Source organism: Bubalus kerabau, chromosome 13 (assembly GCF_029407905.1).
Source record: "Bubalus kerabau isolate K-KA32 ecotype Philippines breed swamp buffalo chromosome 13, PCC_UOA_SB_1v2, whole genome shotgun sequence".
NCBI lineage: Eukaryota > Metazoa > Chordata > Mammalia > Artiodactyla > Bovidae > Bubalus > Bubalus kerabau.
Window position 1 is genome coordinate 36394326 of NC_073636.1, and position 23320 is coordinate 36417645.

At 42.5% G+C, this 23320-nt stretch overlaps 1 protein-coding gene across 6 annotated transcripts in view; it reads right to left on the reverse strand.

The window, feature by feature from the left end:
* Positions 1 to 12707: 12707 nt before the first annotated feature.
* WAC (WW domain containing adaptor with coiled-coil) overlaps positions 12708 to 23320 on the reverse strand; it is a 78727-nt gene continuing 68114 nt past the window's right edge. For all 6 annotated transcript variants that reach the window (XM_055544016.1, XM_055544017.1, XM_055544020.1 and 3 more), the window contains 5 exons: positions 23089 to 23237; positions 18084 to 18202; positions 16720 to 16906; positions 15407 to 15534; positions 12708 to 14157 (listed from right to left, as the gene is read on the reverse strand). In XM_055544016.1, coding sequence (XP_055399991.1) covers positions 14088 to 14157; positions 15407 to 15534; positions 16720 to 16906; positions 18084 to 18202; positions 23089 to 23237 — 653 coding nt within the window. In that variant the 3' untranslated portion in view covers positions 12708 to 14087. The remainder of the gene's footprint in view (positions 14158 to 15406; positions 15535 to 16719; positions 16907 to 18083; positions 18203 to 23088; positions 23238 to 23320) is intronic.

Consider the following 23320-nt stretch of genomic DNA (forward strand, 5'->3'; position numbering starts at 1 on the left):
TCCACCCCCAGAGGACCTAGCCGCTAATGAAGCCACACCCATGATCACACCCCTGCTCTCACCTGCCCAAGACAGAAACCCCTCCCTGGCACGTCCCCTGGCCTTTCCTAGAGGACCCACCCAAGAGGCCAACATCACTGCTCCTCTGAGCCGCCCGAGGGCCACGAGGACTAAGTGGGGGCAAAGGGGTCCTTCCACCAGATCACAGTGGCCAGCGCGGCAGGCGCCCACAGTGACCCTGCATCGTCCACAGCCAGAAACCTCCCTACCGCACTCCTTGATTCTTCCCAGAACCCTGAGGTCACCCTGACCCCTCCCCCCTCACGCTGTCATCCGGTCCATCAGGCATCTCAGTTGGCTGCCTTCCTCGTCCTCCCAGAACCCTGTGTCCTGTCTCTGCCAAGCCCTGAGCATCTCAAGCCTGGGCCACTGCAGGAGCTCCCAAGAGCCATGCTTCTCCCGCTACACCACCTCCATTCAGGTGTTCTCAACACACAGACCTTGAAGATGGCAGCATGATGTGCTCTGACCAAAACCCTCCTGTTGACCTGTTTCACTCAGAGTTAAAGCGGAAGTCCTCACGAGGCCTCCCGGGCCCTCTGTGGTCTGGATCTGGCCACCCACCCAACCTCATCTCCTGCCAGTCTCCCCTGCTGATCACTCCACCCACTGCACCCAGGCCTGCTCTACCAGGGGGCCTTCACAGAAGCTTACTCTTCCTGATGTCCCCCTAGATGTGGCCAGCTCATTGTCCTCCAATTCTCAACACTGTGTTTCTTGCCAACCATGCTGAACCTCCACCACACCATTCAAAATGGCAATAACAGGGGACTTACCAGGCAATCCAGTGGTTAAGACTTGGAACTTCCACTGCAGGAGCCATGGGCTCAAACTCATGTCCATCGAGTCAGTGAAGTCATCCAACCATCTCATCCCCTGTTGCCCCCTTCTTCTGCTGCCCTCAGTCTTTCCCAACCTCAGGGTCTTTTCCAGTGAGTCAGCTCTTTGCATCAGGTGGCCAAACATGAGCTTGAGTTTCCCTGGATGGGAAACTAAGACCTCGCATGCCTCTTGGTCCCTTAAAAATTTTTAATTAAAAAAATCTTTTTAATGGCACTACGTCCCTGCACCACACATCCATCTGGATGTTCTTACCCTGCTCTGCTTTTGCTTTATTCCTACCACTTATCACCTTCTAACTCACTGTGTAATTTACTTAAGTATCACTGGAAGGACTGATGCTGAAGCTGAAGCTCCAATACTTTGGCCACCCGATGAGAATTGCTGGCTTGCTGGAAAAGACCCTGATGCTGGGGAAGATTGAAGACAGGAGAAGAAGGGGGCAACAGAGCATGAGATGGTTGGATGGCATCACTGACTCGATGGACATGAGTGTGAGCAAACTCCAGGAGATAGTGAAGGACAGGGAAGTCTGGCGTGCTGTAGTCCACCAGGTCACAGAGAGGCGGACATGATTTTAGCAACTGAACAACGATGTTTACCATTTAGTGTCTGCCTCCCAGTGGAAGTGCGCATGCTCCACAGGCCAGGGAATTTTGAGTTCAGTGATGTGTCCCAAATATAAGGGACATTTTCTGGCATACGAGAAGGAGCTCAATATTTCCTCCCGAATGGGCAAGAAGAATGTCACCCTTTACCAACAGACATCACAGCTTGTATGTGGGCCCTGAAGCCACCCTTGCTGGTGCTGCCGGACCTTCCAGAGCCCCCTGTGAGAACACTCCTTTCTGCTAATTTGTACGTGTGTCTGACTCTCAGCAGTGCTGCACAACTGGGATTAAACTGGTATCACCGGTTTAAGCCAAAGATGGAAGGAAATATGAAAAAGGGCAGGAGGGCTGCTGGAGGCAGCCCCTTCGATGTAGTTCCAGGTCAGAGAAGGTGAAGAGTAGGAGGCATTCTGGTCTCGTTCACAGACCTGGTCTAACCCCCAGTCACACATCACTACCTGGGCAGGTGAATGACAAGAGACATGCAGTGTCCAGAGCAGTCACTTACGCAAAAATAACTAATGAGCTCAGTTTGCCCATCCCTATCATGCTTTCTCTTGACAGGATGGCAGAAATGAAGACCTGACTGAGGAGGAAACAAATGCACACATTCCTGGTTTGAATGGAACCTCCAAGCTGAGCCTCAGCTTGTCCACGATATCCTCTCGGAACGCAGCCACCTTAGTTTCTTCATCTTCCAATCCAGACCCTTTCTGAGAACAGAGAGCCTAGCCCTAAACCACACTGTGAGTTTCTTGCAAGCCAGGAGCCTCGTGCCCCTGGTCTAAGGCATTAAGTGTTCATGGCTGTTGAGCTAGACTCTGGTGTCCTTGCCTGTGATCTAGCTGTTATTCCTAGTTCATCTGGGCTCCCATCCCTGAGGACCGGTCCTGCCATCAGGCCCTGGCTGGCATCTTTCTGTATAAATGGATCACTCTCCACTTTGGGCTGCTGTCCCCCTGGACTCCTGACCTGCCCCACCCACTTGCTGGCACTCTCATCAAATGACCCCCTTTTCCCTCCCTCTCCTTCTCCTGTTTCCAGTTAGCACAGTTTCTTTCTCCTCCAAACCAGTCTCCAGCCCAGGGGTACTGGCACGTTTGACAGTCAAGCTCACTTTTGTGATTAGAGTGGGTGATAGGTGACTAGAACCTGAACCCTGCCAGCCACAGCCTTTGGATTTATTGAGAGTAGATAGAGGGGGTAGGCAGATGGCTTCCGGCAACAGCACATCCTTCCTGAAGGTTCCATGTTGCTCAGATAAATTTTCCCCTTTGTTCCCAGGCTCTACCCCAATCCATTCATCTCCAAGTGAACAGCTAAGTGATGTGTCCATAGGGGCACCAGAATAGTGCCCCGAGGGTGTTTTCCAGCTCTGAAAACTCCAACCCTATGATTTAAACACCAGACAGTAAACTTACAAAGAAATAGCCAAAAACAACAAAGGAACTGCTGTATATAAGGCGAGCATCTCAGTGGAGGCAAATTTGAGCTATTGTTGTGGGCACTGTTTACCATTCCAACAGGTCCAGAACCATCAGATTCAATGGGAGGAGGAGAGCTCAGATAAAGGCAAGAGAATTTACCATAGCTGTGATTGCTTCCAGCTAAGAGGTGGAGGGTTCACTCATTCAATCAACCTTTATTAATTAAACTCTTACATGCCAGGTCCTATTCTAGGGGCTGGGGACCCTGCAGGAAACAGACACACACAAGCCCTGCCTTTGTGGAGTTTATTCCTCAAGCTGAGGGAGTGAGGCCACAAATACATAAAAACTCAATCTCTGTGAGGTTGTGCCATCCTGCCCTGAATGGATGGTTCAGGGTCACAGACTTCTCATTTCACTGGCTTCTCTCATTGTGGAGCACAGGCTCTAGAGTGCAGGCTCAGGAGTTGAGGCCCATGGACTTTGTTGCCCTGCGGCACGTGGGATCTTCCCCACCCAGGGATCAAATCTGTGTCCCCTGCGCTGACAGGCAATTCTTAACCACTGGACCACCAGGGAAGTCCGAGAGCCTGGATTTGAATTCAGTAAGTCAGACTCCCAGGGAGTGCTCACCCAATATCCTCCCAGAGGAAGTGTGTTCATTAAAATAAATTCCTGTCTCTTCAGTGTCCACTCACAGTTCTAGCAGCTATTTGAAAGCATAGCCACCTTCTCTCTCACCGCAGCCCTGAAGCCTGAGGAGCTTCCTGCCCGCTTGGCCGATCTGCCTGAATGTAGCCCAACACTGCCACCTAGTGTCACCAGCCTGGCAGCCCAGCCCGCAGCACACAGATCTACTAGAACTGCTGTGGGCTTCCCTGGTGGCTCAGATGGTAAAGAACCCGCCTGCAATGCGGAAACCTAGGTTCGATCCCTGGGTTGGGAAGATCCCCTGGAGGAGGGCATGGCAACCCTCTTCAGTATTCTTGCCTGGAGAATCCCCATGGACAGAGGAGTCTGGTGGGCTGCAGTCTATGGGGTCCCAAAGTGTCAGACACGACTGAGTGTCTAAGAACATCCCAAGTCCTGCTGCGGTTTCCCTCCTGTAACCGTTTTCGTGGTGGCTCAGATGGTCAAGAATCTGCCTGCAATGCAAGAGACCTGGGTTCAATCCCTAGGTCAGGAAGATCCCCTGGAGAAGGGAATGGCAATCCACTCCAGTATTCTTGCCTGGAGAATTTCATGGACTGAGGAGCCTGGTGGGCTACAGCCCCATCCATAGGGTCCCAAAGAGTCCGACACGGCTGAATGACTGACACTATCACTATGACTGAGATGCTAAAAGAAGATGCTTGTTGTAAAACTTTCACGTATGCTTGTAGAGAATGATTCTGAAAACTGACTTCTACAGGGCAAAGCCAAAGGGGCCCTGACTTGACCCCTGTACGGATATTTCTCTAATTTTCCTTTGCTCCCAAACTCCACCACATTGTATCTGTTCTTGTGATACAGTGTTATCTGGTTATGTAAGGTAATGTCCTTATTCGTGGAAGAGTGTGTAAAGGAAGGTGCCACAATGTCTACTACTGACCGTCAGATGGTTTAGGGGGGAGGTAGGGGACAGGGTGGTGAGGTTGTGAGCGATTAACTCCGGAAGGCAGCACACAGGTGTTCAGTGAACAGTTCTCTTCATGTTTCATAGGTTTGCTGTTTTTCAAAATAAAAAGTCACAAGCATTTTACTGGGATGTGTGAGAAGAGCGGCCAAGCATGGTCCCAGTGTCAATATCCAGACTCAGCCCTTCACTGCTCACCTGAAACCATCACAATCGGCTATACCCCAATAGAAAATAGTTTACAACAACAACAAAGCCTGGTGGTCAGCCATCTTCTACTACCTAAATGAGACACAGTCCAAAGAGATCGTGAAGTCATACACAGAGGGAGCTGGACTTCAGATGACTTTATGAAGCTGTCTTATTGCATGCTGCATGCTAAGTTGCTTCCGTCACGTCTGACTCTTTGTGACCCCATGGACTGTAGCCCAACCAGACTCCTCCGTCCATCGGATACTCCAGGCAAGAATACTGGAGTGGGTTGCCATGTCCTTCTCCAGGGATCTTCCTGACCCAGGGATTGAACCCCGTCTCACGTCTCCTGCATTGGCAGGTGGGTTCTTTAGCACTAGCGCCACCTGGGAAGTCCTGACTGTCTTATTAGCTCACACTTTTATACGTCAGATAATTTATTTTCCTTTTTTGAAATTTCTCTATGATTGATCTCTGTCACAGTCAGTTGATGTCATATCCTAATTTGTCCATTCCCAATGATGACATTTGGAATTCAATAATAAAAATACAGGTATATGGTGCATTAAAAAAAAATATATCTAGACTCAGGACCCCGTGTGTGTCCTTGCGTGGGTCTCGGGGCCTGCGTACTGCTTGTGGACAAATCAGATCCTGGGGGGCTGGATTCCAGCCAATGAAAATGACTTTCCCTGCTGGATAAGCTTGGTGGCTCCAACCAAAGAGAATATGGTAAACCTTACCTGGCGTTACAGACAGAGGTGAGGGACATGAGTGAGGATTAGGAAGCAGAGAGGATGCAGGGGGAGGATCCTGCTGGGAAGCACCCGCCTGGCTTGAGCCCAGGTTCCCTCTTTCTTGGTTGTTACATGTGTGTAACATGTGTGCCCTCCAAATGTGTGCACATTACATGTGTAGCTTCATGCCCCCCAAATGCTCGCTTTCCCATCCAGATGACATTCCTCTTCTGTTTCACACGAGCGCAGGAGAGGAGTCAGAAACAACACGGAAAGTAACAACAGGGACACTGGGAAGGACCCCGAAGTGGAGGCTGAGCCCTTCTCCCGTGTGGCTGGGGGCACAGGGGACATGCACACGGGGGAGGAGAATCCTCCCAGAGTGTGATGGGAACACGTGAGCCGGAGGCTGTGTCACCCCTGAAGTTTATCACTCGCATCACCCAAACATTCTCGCTGTGGACAAACACTGAGCTAAAGAAAATGGTTAAAAAACAAAAACGTGCAACTCTGCATAATTGGAAGCAGCATCGAGGCGGGGCACAAAGGCAGTGAAAGCATGGAGGCCTAACCCCTGGGCTGCCAGGGGATAGTTCTAGAGGGCTTTATAAGCAAGCCTCTATGTCCCAATCCACATCCCTTTTCCCGAGGCCTGCTGTTGTTATTGTTGTCTAATTGTTTGGTTGTGTCTGACTCACTGAGACCTATAGCCTGCCAGGCTCCTCTGTCCATGGGATTTCCCAGGCAAGAACACTGGAGTGGGTTGTCATTTCTTCTCCAGGGGATTTTTCCAGACTTAGGGATCAAACTCTTAAATCTCCTGCACTGGCAGGCAGATTCTTTACCAGTGAGCCACCAGGGCCCGCTGTGCGGTTTACCTAAGGTCACTGATGGAGACTGTGAAAGCCCCCACTGAGTGCAGCCCCTCTCTTCCTCGCGTGGCTGGTCCTGGTTGAGAGAGGGTCCGGAGGGGCTGCCTGCACACTGCCCTCCTTCTGGTTGTGTCCAGGGTGGGGATGACTGGCCAGGGGACTTGTCCATGTATTTATTAACTGGACATCGTGTATGGCAATAATGTTCATCAATCAGTGCACTAATGAATGCTTAAAATAGGTCTGGGGGAGTGAAGCCTGGTTGGAGGGTTACCCATTTCCGTGGTGTCAATATTATCACTCTGGCCAATTTCGAGCGGCTGATAGAAAGTCATTAAACATAGAGTTGGGAATAAATGGGCATCATTGCACAGTCAGCGCCCTTCAGCTTGGCTTCAGCATGTTACAACCACAGCAGTATTTCCCAAACAGGACTGAAAGTGACAGAGGTGATAAAAAGTCTTTCTTTGTGACTGAGATTGTGCGGGACTGCTTCTGGTGTAGTATCACTGAGCCCCGATGTCATGTGGAGCCTGACATGCTATCTTATTCTCCTTCCTCACATCTCAGCTCAAGAACTCATCGTAAGGGAGGCTTTTTTTCCAGGCTCCGTGATGTAAAACCCCTCACCTCTCTCCCTTGTGGGTCTCTAATCTATTAGATTTTGTTTCCTTCATAGCAACTATTTCTGTAGGTATTAAGCATTTTGCATTAATTCTAAATTTTCTGTGCATTTATATTTTCAATCTGTTTATGCCTTCTTCATTGCCTTCCCTGGAGCAAGCACTTGACCCGCCCAGTATAGAGCACATTTCTACAGATGGGACTCCAAGTTGTCTCCCTGCTAAGAAAATTCTGCCCTTGTCCTTCCTCCCATTTTCTTATTCTGACATCACCTGACTGTCATCAGGGCCCAACGTCTCAGTTGCTTCCACCACCTTCTCCCTTCACCTTTTGGTTAGATCTGGTCAGTTATTGCTTTCTTTGAGGTTTCTGACCCTGGTTTGTTTGGGAGTGTCTGCTGTTCTTATATTTGAACAACTCACTAACTGTTAACACTTGGGTAACTTTTTCTCAAACATTGTTTAGAACGTCATAAACCAGTGCTCCATGACCTCCTGTCAGGAAACGGTGCTGAAATCGGCACCCTTTCTCTCGGTTCTGCTAGTGAGGTCAGAGGGCAAGCTGGTTATTTGCTTGTTTGTGTTCAAGCCCCCGTTTCTCCCATGTCTTCCCATCTCAGGGCTGCAGAGCGTGTGTGCCAGGCTCTCTTGCTTCTGCGAAAACTCTGCTCTGAAGCAGGGGAGGTGGGGAAGTGGGGTTTCTCCCACCCTGCTCAATTGGCAGCCTAGTCAGGGGACTCATGTTTTACTGGGCATGAGCTGCCCCTCTGAGCATCCTCCTGGGTCTCTGCCTTGCTGGTTCCTCTAGTTAGGCCTGCCTTGGTGTATCGTCCGCCAGTTCTACATTCCCGCCTTTGGAAATACCCAGGGTGACTTCTTTCTGACTGGACCCTAAGTAAGGGGTAACTAGATGTGCTGACCTCCACCAACAGTTTCTATCTTCATTTCTCCCCAGCCATTACCTTTCAAAGATTATAGAACAGGCTTGTGCTTTGTTCATTGTTTTGAAGTTTGTGGAGGAATATTTTGGCTCTTCAAATACTTTGGTTAAGCACTGGGGGATATCTTATCAGCTATCTTATCCTATAATTCCATTGTCGTGTATTTTACGTCCTATCTTTGGCAAACTTGTGCTTGTGAAACAGGTAGAGAGATATGGGTGGAGCCAGAGACTCTGTATTCGCATTTTACAACTTAGAGCTTCTCCAACCACAGATCACTTTAACAGTTTTAGCTCATAGACATGATAAATGTCAAGGTATCAAAGTGGAAAAAAAACCCTGAAATTTAATGAAGTGGCTTGTTGACTTGATATTTCAGAATGCTCAATCTTTCTTTAATCATGAATTTTAAAAAATTTTTAAATGAATGCATTATATTTAAATACAAATTTGAGTGATCCTAGAAAGCAAATACGTAAATTGTATATTTCATTCATTCATGTAAAAATACTTGAGCACATTCTAGGTGCTGATTTTTCTAGGTGATGGGAATACCTAATACAAAAAACCTTGTTCTTGCATCCTGCCTTTTTCACTAAGGTAAAAACCCTAAACTACCTAAATAGGATGAGAAAACTTACAATCTTCTCACACCAACACATGCTGGTCAAACTGGGCAATTAAACAGTAGGCACATTAAAACAGGAAAAAGATGCCCGTTTATGAAATTCAGTTCGGTTCAGTCCCTCAGTCATGTCTGACTCTTTGTGACCCCATAGACTGCAGCACGCCAGGCTTCCCTGTCCATCACCAACTCCCAGAGTTTAAGTTATGAAGTACGTGCATGCTAAGTCACTTTAGTTGTGTCTGACTCTGCAACCTTATGGACTAGCCTGCCAGGCTCCTCTGTCCATGGAATTCTCCAGCCAAGAACACTGGAGTGGGTTACGATCCCCTCCTCCAGGGGATCTTCCTGACCCAGGGATCGAACCCGTGTCTCTTAAGTCTCCTGCACTGGCAGGTGTGCTCTTTACCACTATCCCCACCTGGGAAGCCCTTATAAAGTACACCCAGTCACAAAAGCAGGGAATTCTCACATCCCAGTTTTTTCCCTCTAGGACTGTTGTTCAGTTGCTAAGTCGTGCCTGTCTCTTTACGACCTGTGAACTGCACCATGCTAGGCTTCCCTGTCCTTCACAATCTTCCTAAGTTTGCTCAGACTCCTATTTATGAATAGGTGATGCTATCCAACCATCTCACCCTCTGTTGCCTCCTTCTCCTCTTACCCTCAATCTTTCCCAGCATCAGGGTCCTCTAGGATGGGTATATGTAATAAGGACATTTTTCTACCAGTGACACATCTTAGAACGTAGTAGGTTTACACCCATCCTAAAAGTTACAAGCATCTAGTTGGAAGTCAAGGCATCATCTAAACCAAACAAATGGCCCCATCAAGGCTTCCTACCTTGTGAATCCTGGACCCAGTCCCCAACCCTATCAGTCATGCAGTCATGCCCTACAGCAGAGACAGTTCCTGGCGGTCCATCTCCCTCTGCTTATCACATCAGAAAGAGCACCTTGCCTCTCAGGTGATTCTTTATTCCTCTAATGTATTACAGGAGGCTCTGATTATTACTGATTCAGTTGACTGATCATTTGAAACATTTCATAACACTAGCAATTAACATGGGTTTGGAGTTAGGTTTTGATAACTAAATCAGTAGTGATTTCTTAGAAAAGAAAAAAAGCTAGTTGCTGTTCTTGTCTCTCAAGGTGAGGATCAAAATCACAACTTGAAGAAAAAAACTCAGTAATCTTATCTTCGTAAATTGACTCTGTCCATAGCCCTTTAACACTCATAATTCATTCAACAAATATTTATGGAGTGCTTACTCTGTACAAGACACTTCCGAAGAAAACTGCATGCAGGCTTAGGGATACTGATTTGGATGGTGGGGTGGGGTGCGGTCAGGGCAGGCCTCTGAGATGAGACTGACTGGGCAGCCAGCTGTACTGGCCTCTGGGATCAGGGCTTTGTGGACAGAGGAAGAGAAGACCACGGGGGTGGGGGGAAAGGGGCACTGCAGCCAACAAGGGAGAAACAGCAGAGAAACCTGACATGAGATCATGGTGACACTGGTGTTTGAACATATAAGCCAAAGGAGTTTTGCCTTTTGTTCCATGACAGCGTGTGTTTGTGTGTGGGGAGTGGGAAACCTCGGGGCCAAAGTTTTGTTTGGATTTTGTTCTGTGACAGCCTGTGCACGTGTGTGTGTGTGTGTGTGTGAGGATAGACAGCCTGTGCACGTGTGTGTGTGTGTGGAGTGGGAAACCTCAGGGCCAAAGTTTTGTTTGGATTTTGTTCTGTGACAGCCTGTGCACGTGTGTGTGTGAGAGAGAGAGAGAGAGACAGACAGCCTGTGCAAGTGTGTGTGGCGGGCATTAGAAGCAAGATGAAAAGGTAGGACAGTGAGGTTGCCTCTGGCTTAGAGGATTGAGGACTGGGCTGGAGTGGGAAACCTCGGGGCAGGGAGCTCTCAGGTGTCAAGCACACTTATGAAGGCAGACCTGTGGTCCTTGGTGATGGGTGAGCACATGCCATTAGAGCAAATATATTTGGATCTTGAGCACCTGGGGCAACCATGCTGTTAGCTACTGAGAATGGGAAGGGTGGAGGATGAAAGATCCCCCCTCCCTCACCCTGTCTTTAAGAAAATTTGCCATGTTAAGGCAAGAATTAAACTCACTTGTTGGAAGCTCAAGAGCCAAGGGCTGGAGATAATCGGGGTGAAATCGACCAAAGAGTGGGATTCTTGAGGTGGACTGCATTTTTAGGGCACTCCCCAAGTTCAGAATCAGGGAAAAGGGTACAGCAAATCAGAATAGGATCTAAAGAATCCCAACTTTAAGTCAAATTTTTCATTAAAATGTGATTAAGAAATTATATGAAACATGACTGGAACACAACTGCTATTAAAAATTTTGTAGTAACCTGGTATTTTAAGTATTTTTCCTCAAGTGCGTAATTTATGCACTTTGACTTTCAAAACGGACTGTTCTGAAATAACTGCACAATATAGTCAAAACATATTTATTACTTTTCAGTGTCATTTTGTACACTCCAGTACAAATACAAGAATATAGCCATATTTACAGTTATTGAAAAGAAATCCGTATATTCAAACCCCACATCTAAATACAGTAGCTTTAAGTCCTGAACTACAATAGTTCTGGTTTGCAGTGAATGACTTCGCCCCCTGCCCCCTCCCCTTTGAAATAATCCCTTAAAGGTTGTGTTTAAAGAGAACAGATTGTTTCTGATAAGGGTTAACAATTAATTCTTTTGCAAAGTGTTAAGCACCTCCTTTCCAAGATTTTACAATTATGAAGCAGATATATAAAATCTGGAAGATAAAAATCACTCATTTGGGCTATTAAAAGCAGCATAATGTCTTTCAGAAAAGGCTGACACAGAGTTTTCAGTGTGCTTGAAGTCTGGCGGTACAGCCTGTTATCAAATTAAAGGTTAGTCAAATTAGTTAAGCAGAAGACAAAGGGAAAAACAGGAGGCTGGCTCTTCAAGGCTAAGACTTTCTAACAGACCCACCTTCACAGAATATTTTATTACATCACTTTTTAAGAGTTGAATGCAACACTACTAATGTCCCTTTTAAGATAAAATCCTGAGGTTTCCTAGGGGCAATTTGTATCTCTGTTCTCAAATTCTCTGAACCAGGGTGTCCACAAAATGAGATACATGCTCAAAGCCATGGCAACAGGACAACTGAAGGATATTCTGTGGGGGTATAGTATCCATTTTAATAAATATCCCCTGGTTACCTCAAGAAGGTTAGTAGCTGGACACCAAGTCTGTATTAGTATTAAAGTGCAGTATTTAAAATAATTCACTACAGAATAAGTGAATCAAATAGTGTAAAAATATTTCCACAAAATTTTTAATTGTTTAAAAATTCACTGGGAAATTTCAAATTAGGCATCTTCTCATATATATACACACATATACAGATATATGTATATATATATATATATGAGCAATTCCTAATTTAGGGATAAAAACACTTTTTAAAAGTCCAAAGAATAAGGTGATACAGATCAATAAACAATTAGCAAATTAAATTCAAAGTTACCTTAAACCACAAGCCAAGCTGCCATCTGATGGGGACGTATCTGCCTACCCCATCATCTTTCCAGAAAAGACACAGGACTACATCAGTAAGGGTTCTAACTTAACAAAGCTCTTCCGAATTTCATGTACATGCACTAATCAAGCCCAGCAAATATTAACAATCTCACAGGTATTAACATTTCATGACGATATAATTTATGACATTTGTCTTTTCTTACATTTTATCCTCAAGTTACAATAAAAAAAAAAGTCAGTTTCCAGTATGATCTTAATTCTTAATTACACTGGAATATTTTTGTATTTAGAAAATATCACAATTTACCTTTTTAAATGTATTAAGAAGTCTGAGCATTATCTTCTATACTTTAAATATGCTTAAAGCACAAGAGCATTTTGAATTTTTGCATCCCAGAATGTAGCAACAATGTCTAACATCACAAAATAAGCCCTTGGTGCTGGCAGTTCTGAAAGCACATGAATGCATCTGCCTCAACAGGAAAAAAAGTCTCTAAATCGGATAAGATTTTGAATTAGGAGATTTTTCTGCATAAAGAAACCCTTGTGATCTGATTTAATACTGGCAGTGTCATGCTAAGGCCACGTGACCAATATTTTAGCAAAGAAAAAAAAAAGCCAAGGTAATTTTATAGTAGCAATAGTTTCTTTTTTTATTTTAATATACTTTAGGAAACAATATACAAAGCTGAGCTTTCCCACCGTCTCCAGGTAACAGCAGGAAGCTCCAATTACACAAATTTAGCATTTTGTGATGGCTAAGAACAGCAGTCAGCACCAGACTTGAACAGTTAGCTACAACACAAACATCCTTCAAAATGAAATGTCATAATAGCAAGACAGGTAAACCAGGGTTTTAACAAATGACAACCACTTGGGAAGTGACTTAATTGTTCTTGTTGAATTTCTTATTTCATTAAATAGTCTTATACACATTTTCCTGTTAATATGCTTTAAACAAAACCTCCCTTAAGGAATTATTTCAATGAAGTATAAATGTTCAACAAGAATAGTTTTGATAAAGAATCCCCAGGTAGTTCAAATTCTAATATGCATTGACCGAAGGTAAAGAAAAATAACAATTTGTTTCTTTTAACATGTTTATTACAACAGATACAATTCACATCTGACTAGCTTTGTTTCCTCTTCCCTCCCACAACAATGTTCATTGGGCCATTTCCTCATATTTGAGCAATCAATGTACTTTCAGCACACATGCCCAGCAGTACTTTTAAGTCCATTCTTACAGGGTGCAAATGGATTTCAATAATTTATACAAACAAGTGGGTTATGTTCAATCACTGCAATTTTAAGCTACTGTACACAGGAATGAAAAGGGTATAGAAAAGTGCCATAGCAACAGTGCCTTAAGAAAGGAGAAAAAGAGGAGCCTTAAAAAATGGATAAAATCAGATCAAGGATTTCAGAGGGAAATGGAACACACGGGAAATGAAAAACATTTCTCTGCAAAACAAATGGAGAAGCACTGCTCTTGATCAGGTGCAAGTGTGGAAACAGTTGTTTCATGATATTTTGTACACTGCCCATATGGTTCAAAATCGCATCCTTAGACACAGATCGCCTGGCGCTTGCACTGAATTTTTGAAAATGCAAGATTTCTGAATGATAAATTAACCCCCCAAATTTTTCTTTAAAAAAGCTAATTTTGCAGACAGGTTTACATGTAAAAGGCTAGGTATTTAGCCACCTCAGCATTGATTAGTTTTGGATGTCTAAGCTCTGTTACACATGGCTTCCCATGGCTTCACTCTACAAAACATATTTACAACGTGAAGAATACATCTACAAGAAATCTACATTTCAAGGGTTTTACAAATCAATCTTGTATCTTTCCCCTGAAGTGAATCTCACAGACCCCGACCCCTTGTCATTTCCTTTGCCCAGCTTAACGGTCCAAAGTCTACTTAAATGCAGCTCAAAAATGTTAAGACTGGGCAACAGATTTACAGTTCCTGTTCTCAACACCATGTGCAATTATTCACATCTTCACACCATGAAGGAATTCTGATTTTTTAGCTTTTCGAGTTCCTTAATTTGTTGTCTCAAAAATAGTATCCTGAAAAATAAAAGATGGCATTAGAGCCCATGCGGTCATTATAAATTTTACAGAAAAAACAAACCTTTAACTATAAAAGTAGCTTTACAAAGAAAATGAGTAACTACTAGCTATGATGAAGTAATTTAAAACTGTTCAGTCTAGTTAGGACAAAATAACCATTTGAAAATATGACAAGTATTAAAGCATTGGGATGACAAAAGTTAAAATATTTCCTAGTTTTCTAACCCTTTCTCAATAATTACGAAGAACAATTCTCAATATAAATGTAGGTTCATAAAAATGGAGCAAAGTCCAGCTGACGTGCATATTTAAAACAAAATATAAAAACACAAACTCCACAGCTAACTAGATCTTTATGAACTTCGTTAACACTATTCCTCTTCAGTGAACTGTGACAATTACTGCTTGATATCTATATGGTCAAACGTGGTTTGTGACTGTGTTTCAGTAGCTGCACATCTGTCGAGCAAGCCAAAGTAAGGTTTTACATATGTTAGAACTACTTTCGAAGCAATCCTCGAGTAAAAAAAAAATCCCAACTGATATTCAGGAAGTGTTTCCAGACTTTTTAGTCATTGAAAGGTTAGGTTAAAAACTCACTTTCCCAAGTTTACCATAAACCATGACTTGGCATTTGTGGTTTCATGACAAGATTACATCTGACACAGTGACTCAACACAGACAGGATGTGAAGCCACTCAAATGTGTTCTCAATTTTGTAACAGGCATTGAAAAAAAAAAATAACCTATACTATTTAACACAATATAGAAACCCTACTTGAATAAAACACTACATCATTAAGAAATACAAGACAGAGTTAAGGTGAAAACAATTAAAGAAAGCACATACACATCATTAAACTTCCTAGACAACTAAACTCTTCATGTAATTTCCAAGGGATCTACTGATGCTTCAAGGACAATGTAATCAGTAGTTTGAATGCCAACTGAGACATTTACTCTCAGTAAGAGGGCACTGCTCTCAACCAAAGAGGGACTCCTGGTAACTGGTGGCTGTCAACATCTCATGTTTTAAATAAAACAAGTACCTTATGTAGTCATTATCCGTCATTATCCAAGAAAAAAAAGTTTAATAATAAAGCATTTATACCACGGGTTAAGAGAAATAAAATCTAGTTGCCATTACCATTCGTCAGGAATATTACTAAATTATGAAACAGTTCACAGTATTATGGAATGTGATATATCAAAGAGAACTTTAAATTTACTTCAGTGAAAAGCTTACCTTTGCTCTCGCAGAGTTGCTTGAATTTCACATACTCGGACTAAAGATCTTAAATTTTTTAATTCAGTACAAATTTCTGACATATGAACACTTCCCATGTTATGGGCTTCTTCTCGCAATCTTGATGCCTATAAAAGAAATGAAAATCTCATGACAAAGTCACATTCACATACAAAAATAGTGTAACTTTATATCAAGATTACAGAATAAATATTTTCTTTTAAATCCACAAAAATGCTCATGGATTTGGGCGGGGGGGCGGGTGGGGGGGGTGGGTGGCGGGGAATGATTTTTTTTTTTTTTAACCCATCTCTAGTGGTGAAATGTATTCCTTTAAGATTTCACCCCTCAGGCTTCTTGAGAAGATACTATTTTCAGTCTCATGGTAGTACAGCACTAAGATAGAAGGACTCATGATTTGTGGTTAATAAAAAATGCTGGATCAGCTAAAATGAAGTTCAGGTATAACACTGATAAAGGGGCCTTACTGTATCCCTGTATCAAGAGATACACAATGTATGACCATGAGCTTACAGAACATTTCAGATGGTTAGTCATTTGATAAAACGAAACAGCCAGTGGCAATAACTGGAATGTGCTAGGGTTGGTCCTTCATCCCCAAGTACAAGTGTTTTCTAACTTTCAGTAGTTAACTGAACCTTGAACAAGAGGTTTACAATGTGCAGGCAGGCCCACTTACACATGGATTTTTTCCAATAATCAACACCGCTGTCCTACACGATCCACGGTTGGCTGATCTGGGTGGGGGTGAGGGACTGTGGATATGGAGGGCTGACTATAAACCATACTTGGATTTTTGACTGTGTGGAGAGTCAGCCCCCCTACCCAAGTTGTTCAAGGGTCAACTGTACTAAAAGGATCAGAGTAGCTGGCTGAGTAGGAAAAGCATGCTGGCTTTGAGTCGTATCACTCTAGTAACTGAGTGACCTTGGTACAGATCATTTGGTCTTAAGAGCCTCATTAGTAGAACAAAAAACTCATGATCTGCACTGGTCAGTAGTTTTAGAAAATGGAACAAATAAATATAAAGCACTTAGCACAGAGCTAAACACTGAGCACTTGATAATGGGAGCTATAATGATAATTAAAATATGTGAAACCACAGAAAGTTACTTCACAAATATCCTGTAAGTACATATCAAATATTTTACAAAGTGACCACAGACAACCTAATGAGAAATTAGTTGTTTTAAAGACGGCTCGAATCCACAGGGTCTGGGTTAGACTTTCTCAAAGTGGAATTGAGCTGCCAGCAAACCACAGGCAGAACACCTGCTGTGACTGTGATGTACCTGCTTCTCCGCATGATCTGCAGGCCATCCTTGAACGTGCTTGATGAGATTTTCATTGAAGTGTGCTGCGAGCGTCGGTGTTAGTGAACACGGAGGTCGGGCAGAGGAGTTCTGTGGTACAACTGCTGTATTTGATGCATTACTACTAGATGTGTGATTTGGACCAGGTGACGGGCTTCTCTGGCTGCTATGAGAAAAGATAACCGAAAGTGGAGCATGGTTAAAAGTGATTTCTAGGTATCCTAAACATTGCCTGTCAATACCTTTCATTAACTTAAAGATACCCAAATTCCTAAGAATAACTTATATTAAATAAGTATAATTTCAAATCCAAAGAATACTTATATCATATTCCTAATACACATCTGAGGTTAAAAGAGCCCTTTGAACAGTAATGTCAGGGCTGAATTTAAAATATCTGTACTCAACCAAACTTGACAGTGGAACCTGTGACTCTGTATACTACAAACACTAATAAGGATGTGACTAAGCAATGGTCACATTAGAACAGTTGCAGATATAAGGCACATCAATATATCTTAAATACATGAAGACATGGAGGGTGAAAAGTTCAGAGGTTTTGACTGTTTAAAATCAGAGTAAAGTGTGTAATCAGAGGGTGAAATAATGTGAAGCAAAACAGACATTGTAACTACCTCACAATGAATGAGTTCAGTGGCAAAATAAGACCAAAAATGGGGAACACTCTGAGGTTCTTATCTTCTTTTCACCTGTATGGTTTGGGCCAGATTTGGATATGTGGTGGTGAGAATAAAGAATGTAACACCCCAAAGCTGACTTCCTAGCTGCCTCACACCAGACTTTGCTCTGAATTTATTTCAGTTATTTCCAAAAATGAAGTCTCCCAAAAGATGAAGGGTTTTCATCACTGAGGATATTTAAAATTATACTGCAGCCACTAAAGACTAAAGGTTCAGAGGTGAGGCTATCAGGAAGGTCTGACACACATCAGCTGGAAAATACTGACCCAAGTTTCAGATGTGAGGTTTTTGGCTTTATCAATAAACTCAAATCTAAAACTGCTATTGGGAAGTTATCATTTCCAATGAATGAACTAGTATAAAATCATGTGCCTCTACAAGTGAAGTGTCAGATATAGTTACTCCCACTGTATTCCATCAAGCAAAATTCTAAAGAGAGAGCGACTTTCTTCAAAATAACTCAGGATTCACTACTAGAGACAATCTAGTAAGATTTGCCTTTGTAAATTTTATAATACACAAAACTATGTTAGGCTATCCATGGATTCTTCCAAGGTCAAGTTCTACTATGCATATATAATATCCAAATAATATGGTAATATAAGGAAAAAAGTGTTGTCTCAACACACAACATCAACTTACTTTGAGCGCTGAAGACTTCGAGGAGAGACAGGTTCATGACCTTGCTGCTTGTCAGCAGTTACAGGCTGCTGTGTGGCCGACTGTGAAACTGGTCCTTGCTTAACTACTGGAGTACTAACCTGGAATGTCAGAATCGGGTGAGACAGGCTTCTACCACACAGACAAACAGCAGTGGAAACTAGATAAGAGCAAAAGTTCTACCAATGAAAACTCCCCAATTATTCTGTTCAGTGATTTTTTTTTAAAGATAAGAATTGTCTTAAATGCTCACAATAAGATTAGTATTAGCGATACAGCCACACTTAATTATGTAAACTATTGTCATTTAGGGCCCAAATCTTCAGATCCCTCCAAGTCTAGTTAGGAATCTTGAACAATATAAAATATGGAGATTTAAAGAAGAGGAATCAAATGAGTTTCCAAAGGTCATGTAGTTAGAAGAAAGTTTTGAGGCTTAGATCTAAATTCTTCATAAAATGGCCCAGGGCCAATTACTTAAGCCAACCAGCTTAAGAAACTAGTTCTCCTGATTTTAAACCCCATTTTCTTTCTAATATACTGTAACATCTTTTCTGATTTACTATTACTTCTGTATCAATAAAAATAAATATATTACACCACATCATACAAATAAAAGATGCTTAAAATTCAATCACAAATGAAGAGAATGTATAGACTTGTCTATCAGAGAATGAGCTATGGCCCATATGCAATTTAACTGCAGTGGGCTTCAAAGAGATGGCACCCTACAGAGGCAGACCAAGAGGTCCATGGTTACCACTGTGGACACATATTTTCACACACACGTGTGACAAAAAACAAGAAGTTTTCAATGTAAGTCCAAAATATGTACAAAAGCATGTTCTTTTATAAAGAACATTTTAATAAGGTTTATATAAGATCAAATGCCCACTTACTTTTAAAGACAATCTGAAAGGTTTATAATCCAAAAAACTACAAGCCATCTGCCTACAGGATTTGAAGTGACAATGTTACGATCAACTGTAAACCCAACACAACCACTCATGCCGTGTACAGCCATCTTTCCCTGTGCTCTTAGAATACCACAAGGTAAGTTATAAGCTCTAAGAATAGGTCTCTTGTGCTGAAACTCACATTTTAATTCTTCTCTCGTCAAAATACAAGTAAATACAACTACACAGAAAACAACTGTAATTTAAAATTTTAAAACAGCAATCTAAAACATACACAGAAACATGACTCAAGTCGGGAAGGGATGAACCAACAGGAAGACCTAAGAGCTGGCCTACCATCCACTTCAAGCCATATTTCAATACATTTTTATTTTTAGGCTTCTGCTTATGATTTTATTTAAGTAAGGCATTCTTTGCCATGAAAGTGTCAAACAGCCCCGTTTTACAGCTTTGAAAAACAATTTCCCCATACAGTTTTCAGTAAGAGTTCAAAAAAAGTTAAAACGCATACATTTCAACTTCCAAATACCTCAAGTTTTACTGGTGGTATGCTACAAAAGCACAGAATGAGGATGACTGAGAACTGCTTATGAATTTGTGAGCAAGAATCAAAGAATGCAACGTAAAATCCGACAGCAGTATCATAAGGTCCTGTTCACAGCCCAATAAGAACAGAGACTAGCAACAGTCTAACTGTGCTGTGAGGAGCCAACAACATAAGGTTTTATTTGGACAAACAAGCAATATAGCTTCATAAAATGGGCTCTATATTCAGAAAGACCTGGGTCTAAAAATGACTTGACCGTAAAAATCAGACTTAATGAAAGAGTTAAGTTTCTATCAAATGAAGCAAACAGTAGCTAATGTGAAAATTAGACACAAAGCTCTTGCCACAGAAATTGACTCATTTCTATAAAAAAGTACGGGGAAATCACTGGAAAACATGTTCTCTCACAGCTTGGAGTCTAAAAATTCTACAAAAATAAGACTATTAATAAACCTTCTTTATCCATGAAATCAATAAAGAGAAAACAGCATCAATGCAGAGAAGGGGCACCGGTGCAACTCACTCCTCCAAGCCCTCCATTGGCTGAGATTAACCTGCATCTATTCTCAGTCACCAGCCATGCATCCCACCACCTCACTCCCAAAAAAGGGCTCTTCCTCCATACACAGTCTAGAACACTATGAAAACTTGTTTTAGCCAAGTGTGTTCTTTCCCAATTCCCCTCAGAGGAGATGTACCTTGCAGTCAGTTCAGTTCAGTGGACTCTCTGCAACCCCACGCCAGGCTTCCCTGTCCATCACAAACTCCAGGAGATTGTTCAAACTCATGTCCATCGAAAGAGTGATGCCATCCAACCATCTCATCCTCTGTTGACCCATTCTCCTGCCTTCAATCTTTCCCAGGATCAGGGCCTTTTCCAATGAGTCAGTTCTTCACATCAGGTAGCCAAAGTATTGGAGCTTCAGCATCAGTCCTTCCAATGAGTATTCTGGACTGATTTCCTTTAGGATTGACTGGTTTGATCTCCTTGTGGTCCAAGGGACTCAAGAGTCTTCTCCAACACCACAGTTCAAAAGCATCAATTCTTCAATGCTCAGCTTTCTTTATAGTCCAACTCTCAAATCCATACATGACTACTGGAAAAACCACAGCTCTGACTAGACAGACTTTTGTCAGCAAAGTAAAATCTCTGCTTATGCTGTTTAGGTTGGTCATAGCTTTTCTTCCAAGGAGCAAGCATCTTTTAATTTCATGGCTGCAGTCACCATCTGCAGTGATTTTGGAGCCCAAAAATATAAAGTCAGCCACTGTTTCCATTGTTTCCCCATCTATTTGCTATGAAGTGACGGGACTGGATGCCATGATCTTAGTATTTTCAACGTTGAGTTTTAAGCCAGCTTATTCACTCTCCTCTCTTACTTTCATCAAGAGGCTATTTAGTTCCTTGTCACTTTCTGCCATAAGGGTGGTGTCATCTGCGTATCTGAGGTTATTGGTATTTCTTCTGCAATCTTGATTCCAGCTTGTGCTTCATCCAGCCTGGCATTCTGCATGATGTACTCTGTGAAATTTACTCTTATAACAAGCAGGGTGACAATATAAAGCCTTGGTGTATTCCTTTCCCAATTTGGAACCAGTCCGTTGTTCCATGTCTGGTTCTAACTGTTGCTTCTTGAACCTGCCTACATATTTCTCAGGAGGCAGGTAAGGTGGTCTGGTACTCCCATCTCTTGGAAGACTTTCCAGTTTGTTGTGATCCACACAAAGGCTTTGACATAGTCAATAAAGCAGAAGTAGATGTTTTTCTGGAATTCTCTCGCTTTTTCTATGATCCAATGGATGTCAACAATTTGATCTCCAGTTCTCTGCCTTTTCCAAATCCAGCTTGAACATCTGGAAGTTCTCAGGTCACAAACTGCTGAAGCGTAGTTTGGAGAATTTTGAGCATTACTTTGCTGGTGTGAGAGATGAGTGCACCTGTGTGGTAGTTTGAACATTCTTTGGCATTGCCTTTCTTTGGAATTGTAATGGAAATTGACCTTTTCCAGTCATGCGGCCACCACCGAGTTTTCCCAATTTGCTGGCATATTGAATGCAGCACTTTCACAGCATACTGTTTCTGTGCTTTATTGGGCCATCTTTGCATGAAATGTTCCCTTGGTATCTCTAAGTTTTTTGAAGAGATCTTTAGTCTTTACTATTCTATTGTCTCCTTCTATTTCTTTGCACTGATCAATGAGGCAGGCTTTCTTCTCTCTCCTTACTACTCTTTGGAACTCTGCATTGAGATGGATATAGCTTTCCTTTTTCTCCTTTGCCTTTCACTTCTTTTCTCAGCTCTTTTTAAGAAGTCCTCAGACAACCATTTTGCCTTTTTGCATTTCTTTTTTCTTGGGGATGTTTTTATCACTACCTTCTGTATAATGCCACAAACCTCTGTCCATTGATCTTAGGCACTCTTTCAGATCTAATTCCTTGAATCTATTTGTCACTTCCACTGTATAATCCTAAGGGATTTGATTTAGGTCATATCTGAATGGTTCAGTGGTTTCCCTACTCTCTTCAATATAAGTCTGAATTTGGCAATAAGGAGTTCATGATCTGAGCCATAGTCAGTTCCCGGTCTTGTCTTTGCTGACTGTATAGAGCTTCTCTATCTTCTGCTGCAAAGAATATAATCAATCTGATTTTTGGTATTGATCACCTGGTAATATCCATGTGTAGTCATCTCTTGTGTTGTTGGAAGAGAGTGTTTACTAACACCAGTGCATTCTCTTGGCAAAACTCTGTCAGCCTTTGCCCTGCTTCATTTTGCACTCCAAAGTCAAACTTGCCTGTTACTCCAGATATCTCTGACTTCCTACTTTTGCATTCCAGTCCCCTAAAAGCACATCATTTTGGTGTTAGTTCTAGAGGGTCTTGTAGATCCTCACAGAATCATTCAACTTCAGCTTCTTTACCATTAGTGGTTGGGCAAAGACTTGAATTACTGTGATACTGAATGGTTTGCCTTATAAACAAGCAGAAATCATTCTGTCATTTATGAGATTGCACCCAAGTACTGCATTTCAGACTCTTTTGTTGACTATGAGGGCTACTCCATTTCTTCTAAGGGATTCTTGCCCAGAGCAGTAGACATTTTGATCATCTGAATTAAATTCGTCCATTCCAGTCCATTTTAGTTCACTGATTCCTAAAATGTTGATGTTCAGTCTTGCCATCTCCTGTTTGACCACTTCCAATGTACCTTGATTCATGGACCTGACATTCCAGGTTCCTACGCAATATTGTTCTTGACAGCATCAGACTTTACTTCCATCACCAGTCACATCCACAACTGGGCACTGTTTTTGCTTTTGCTCTGTCTCTTCATTCTTTCTGGAGCTATTTCTCCACCATTCTCCAGTAGTATATTGGGCACCTACCAATCTGGGGAGTTCATTTTTCAGTGTCATATCTTTTTGCCTTTTCATACTGTTTATGGGGTTCTCAAGGCAAGAATACTGAAGTGGTTTGGTTTGCCATTCCCTTCTCCAGTGAACCACGTTTTGTCAGAACTTACCTTTGGCTGTGATGAAACAGGAGGAGTACTGATCAAAGGTTTGATGGGGACTGTGTTTGTCTGGGGTGTGCTTATCCTTGGAGACACATACGATCGTGGGGATGATGCGTCAGACGTTAAAGACATTGGAGACTGATTGGATGGTTGGGCTGTGAAGAGTAAAATAAACCAGAAACCTCTGTAATTGACATGGGGCAGATCTTTACAACTCTGCACATGCCCCATAACCCCA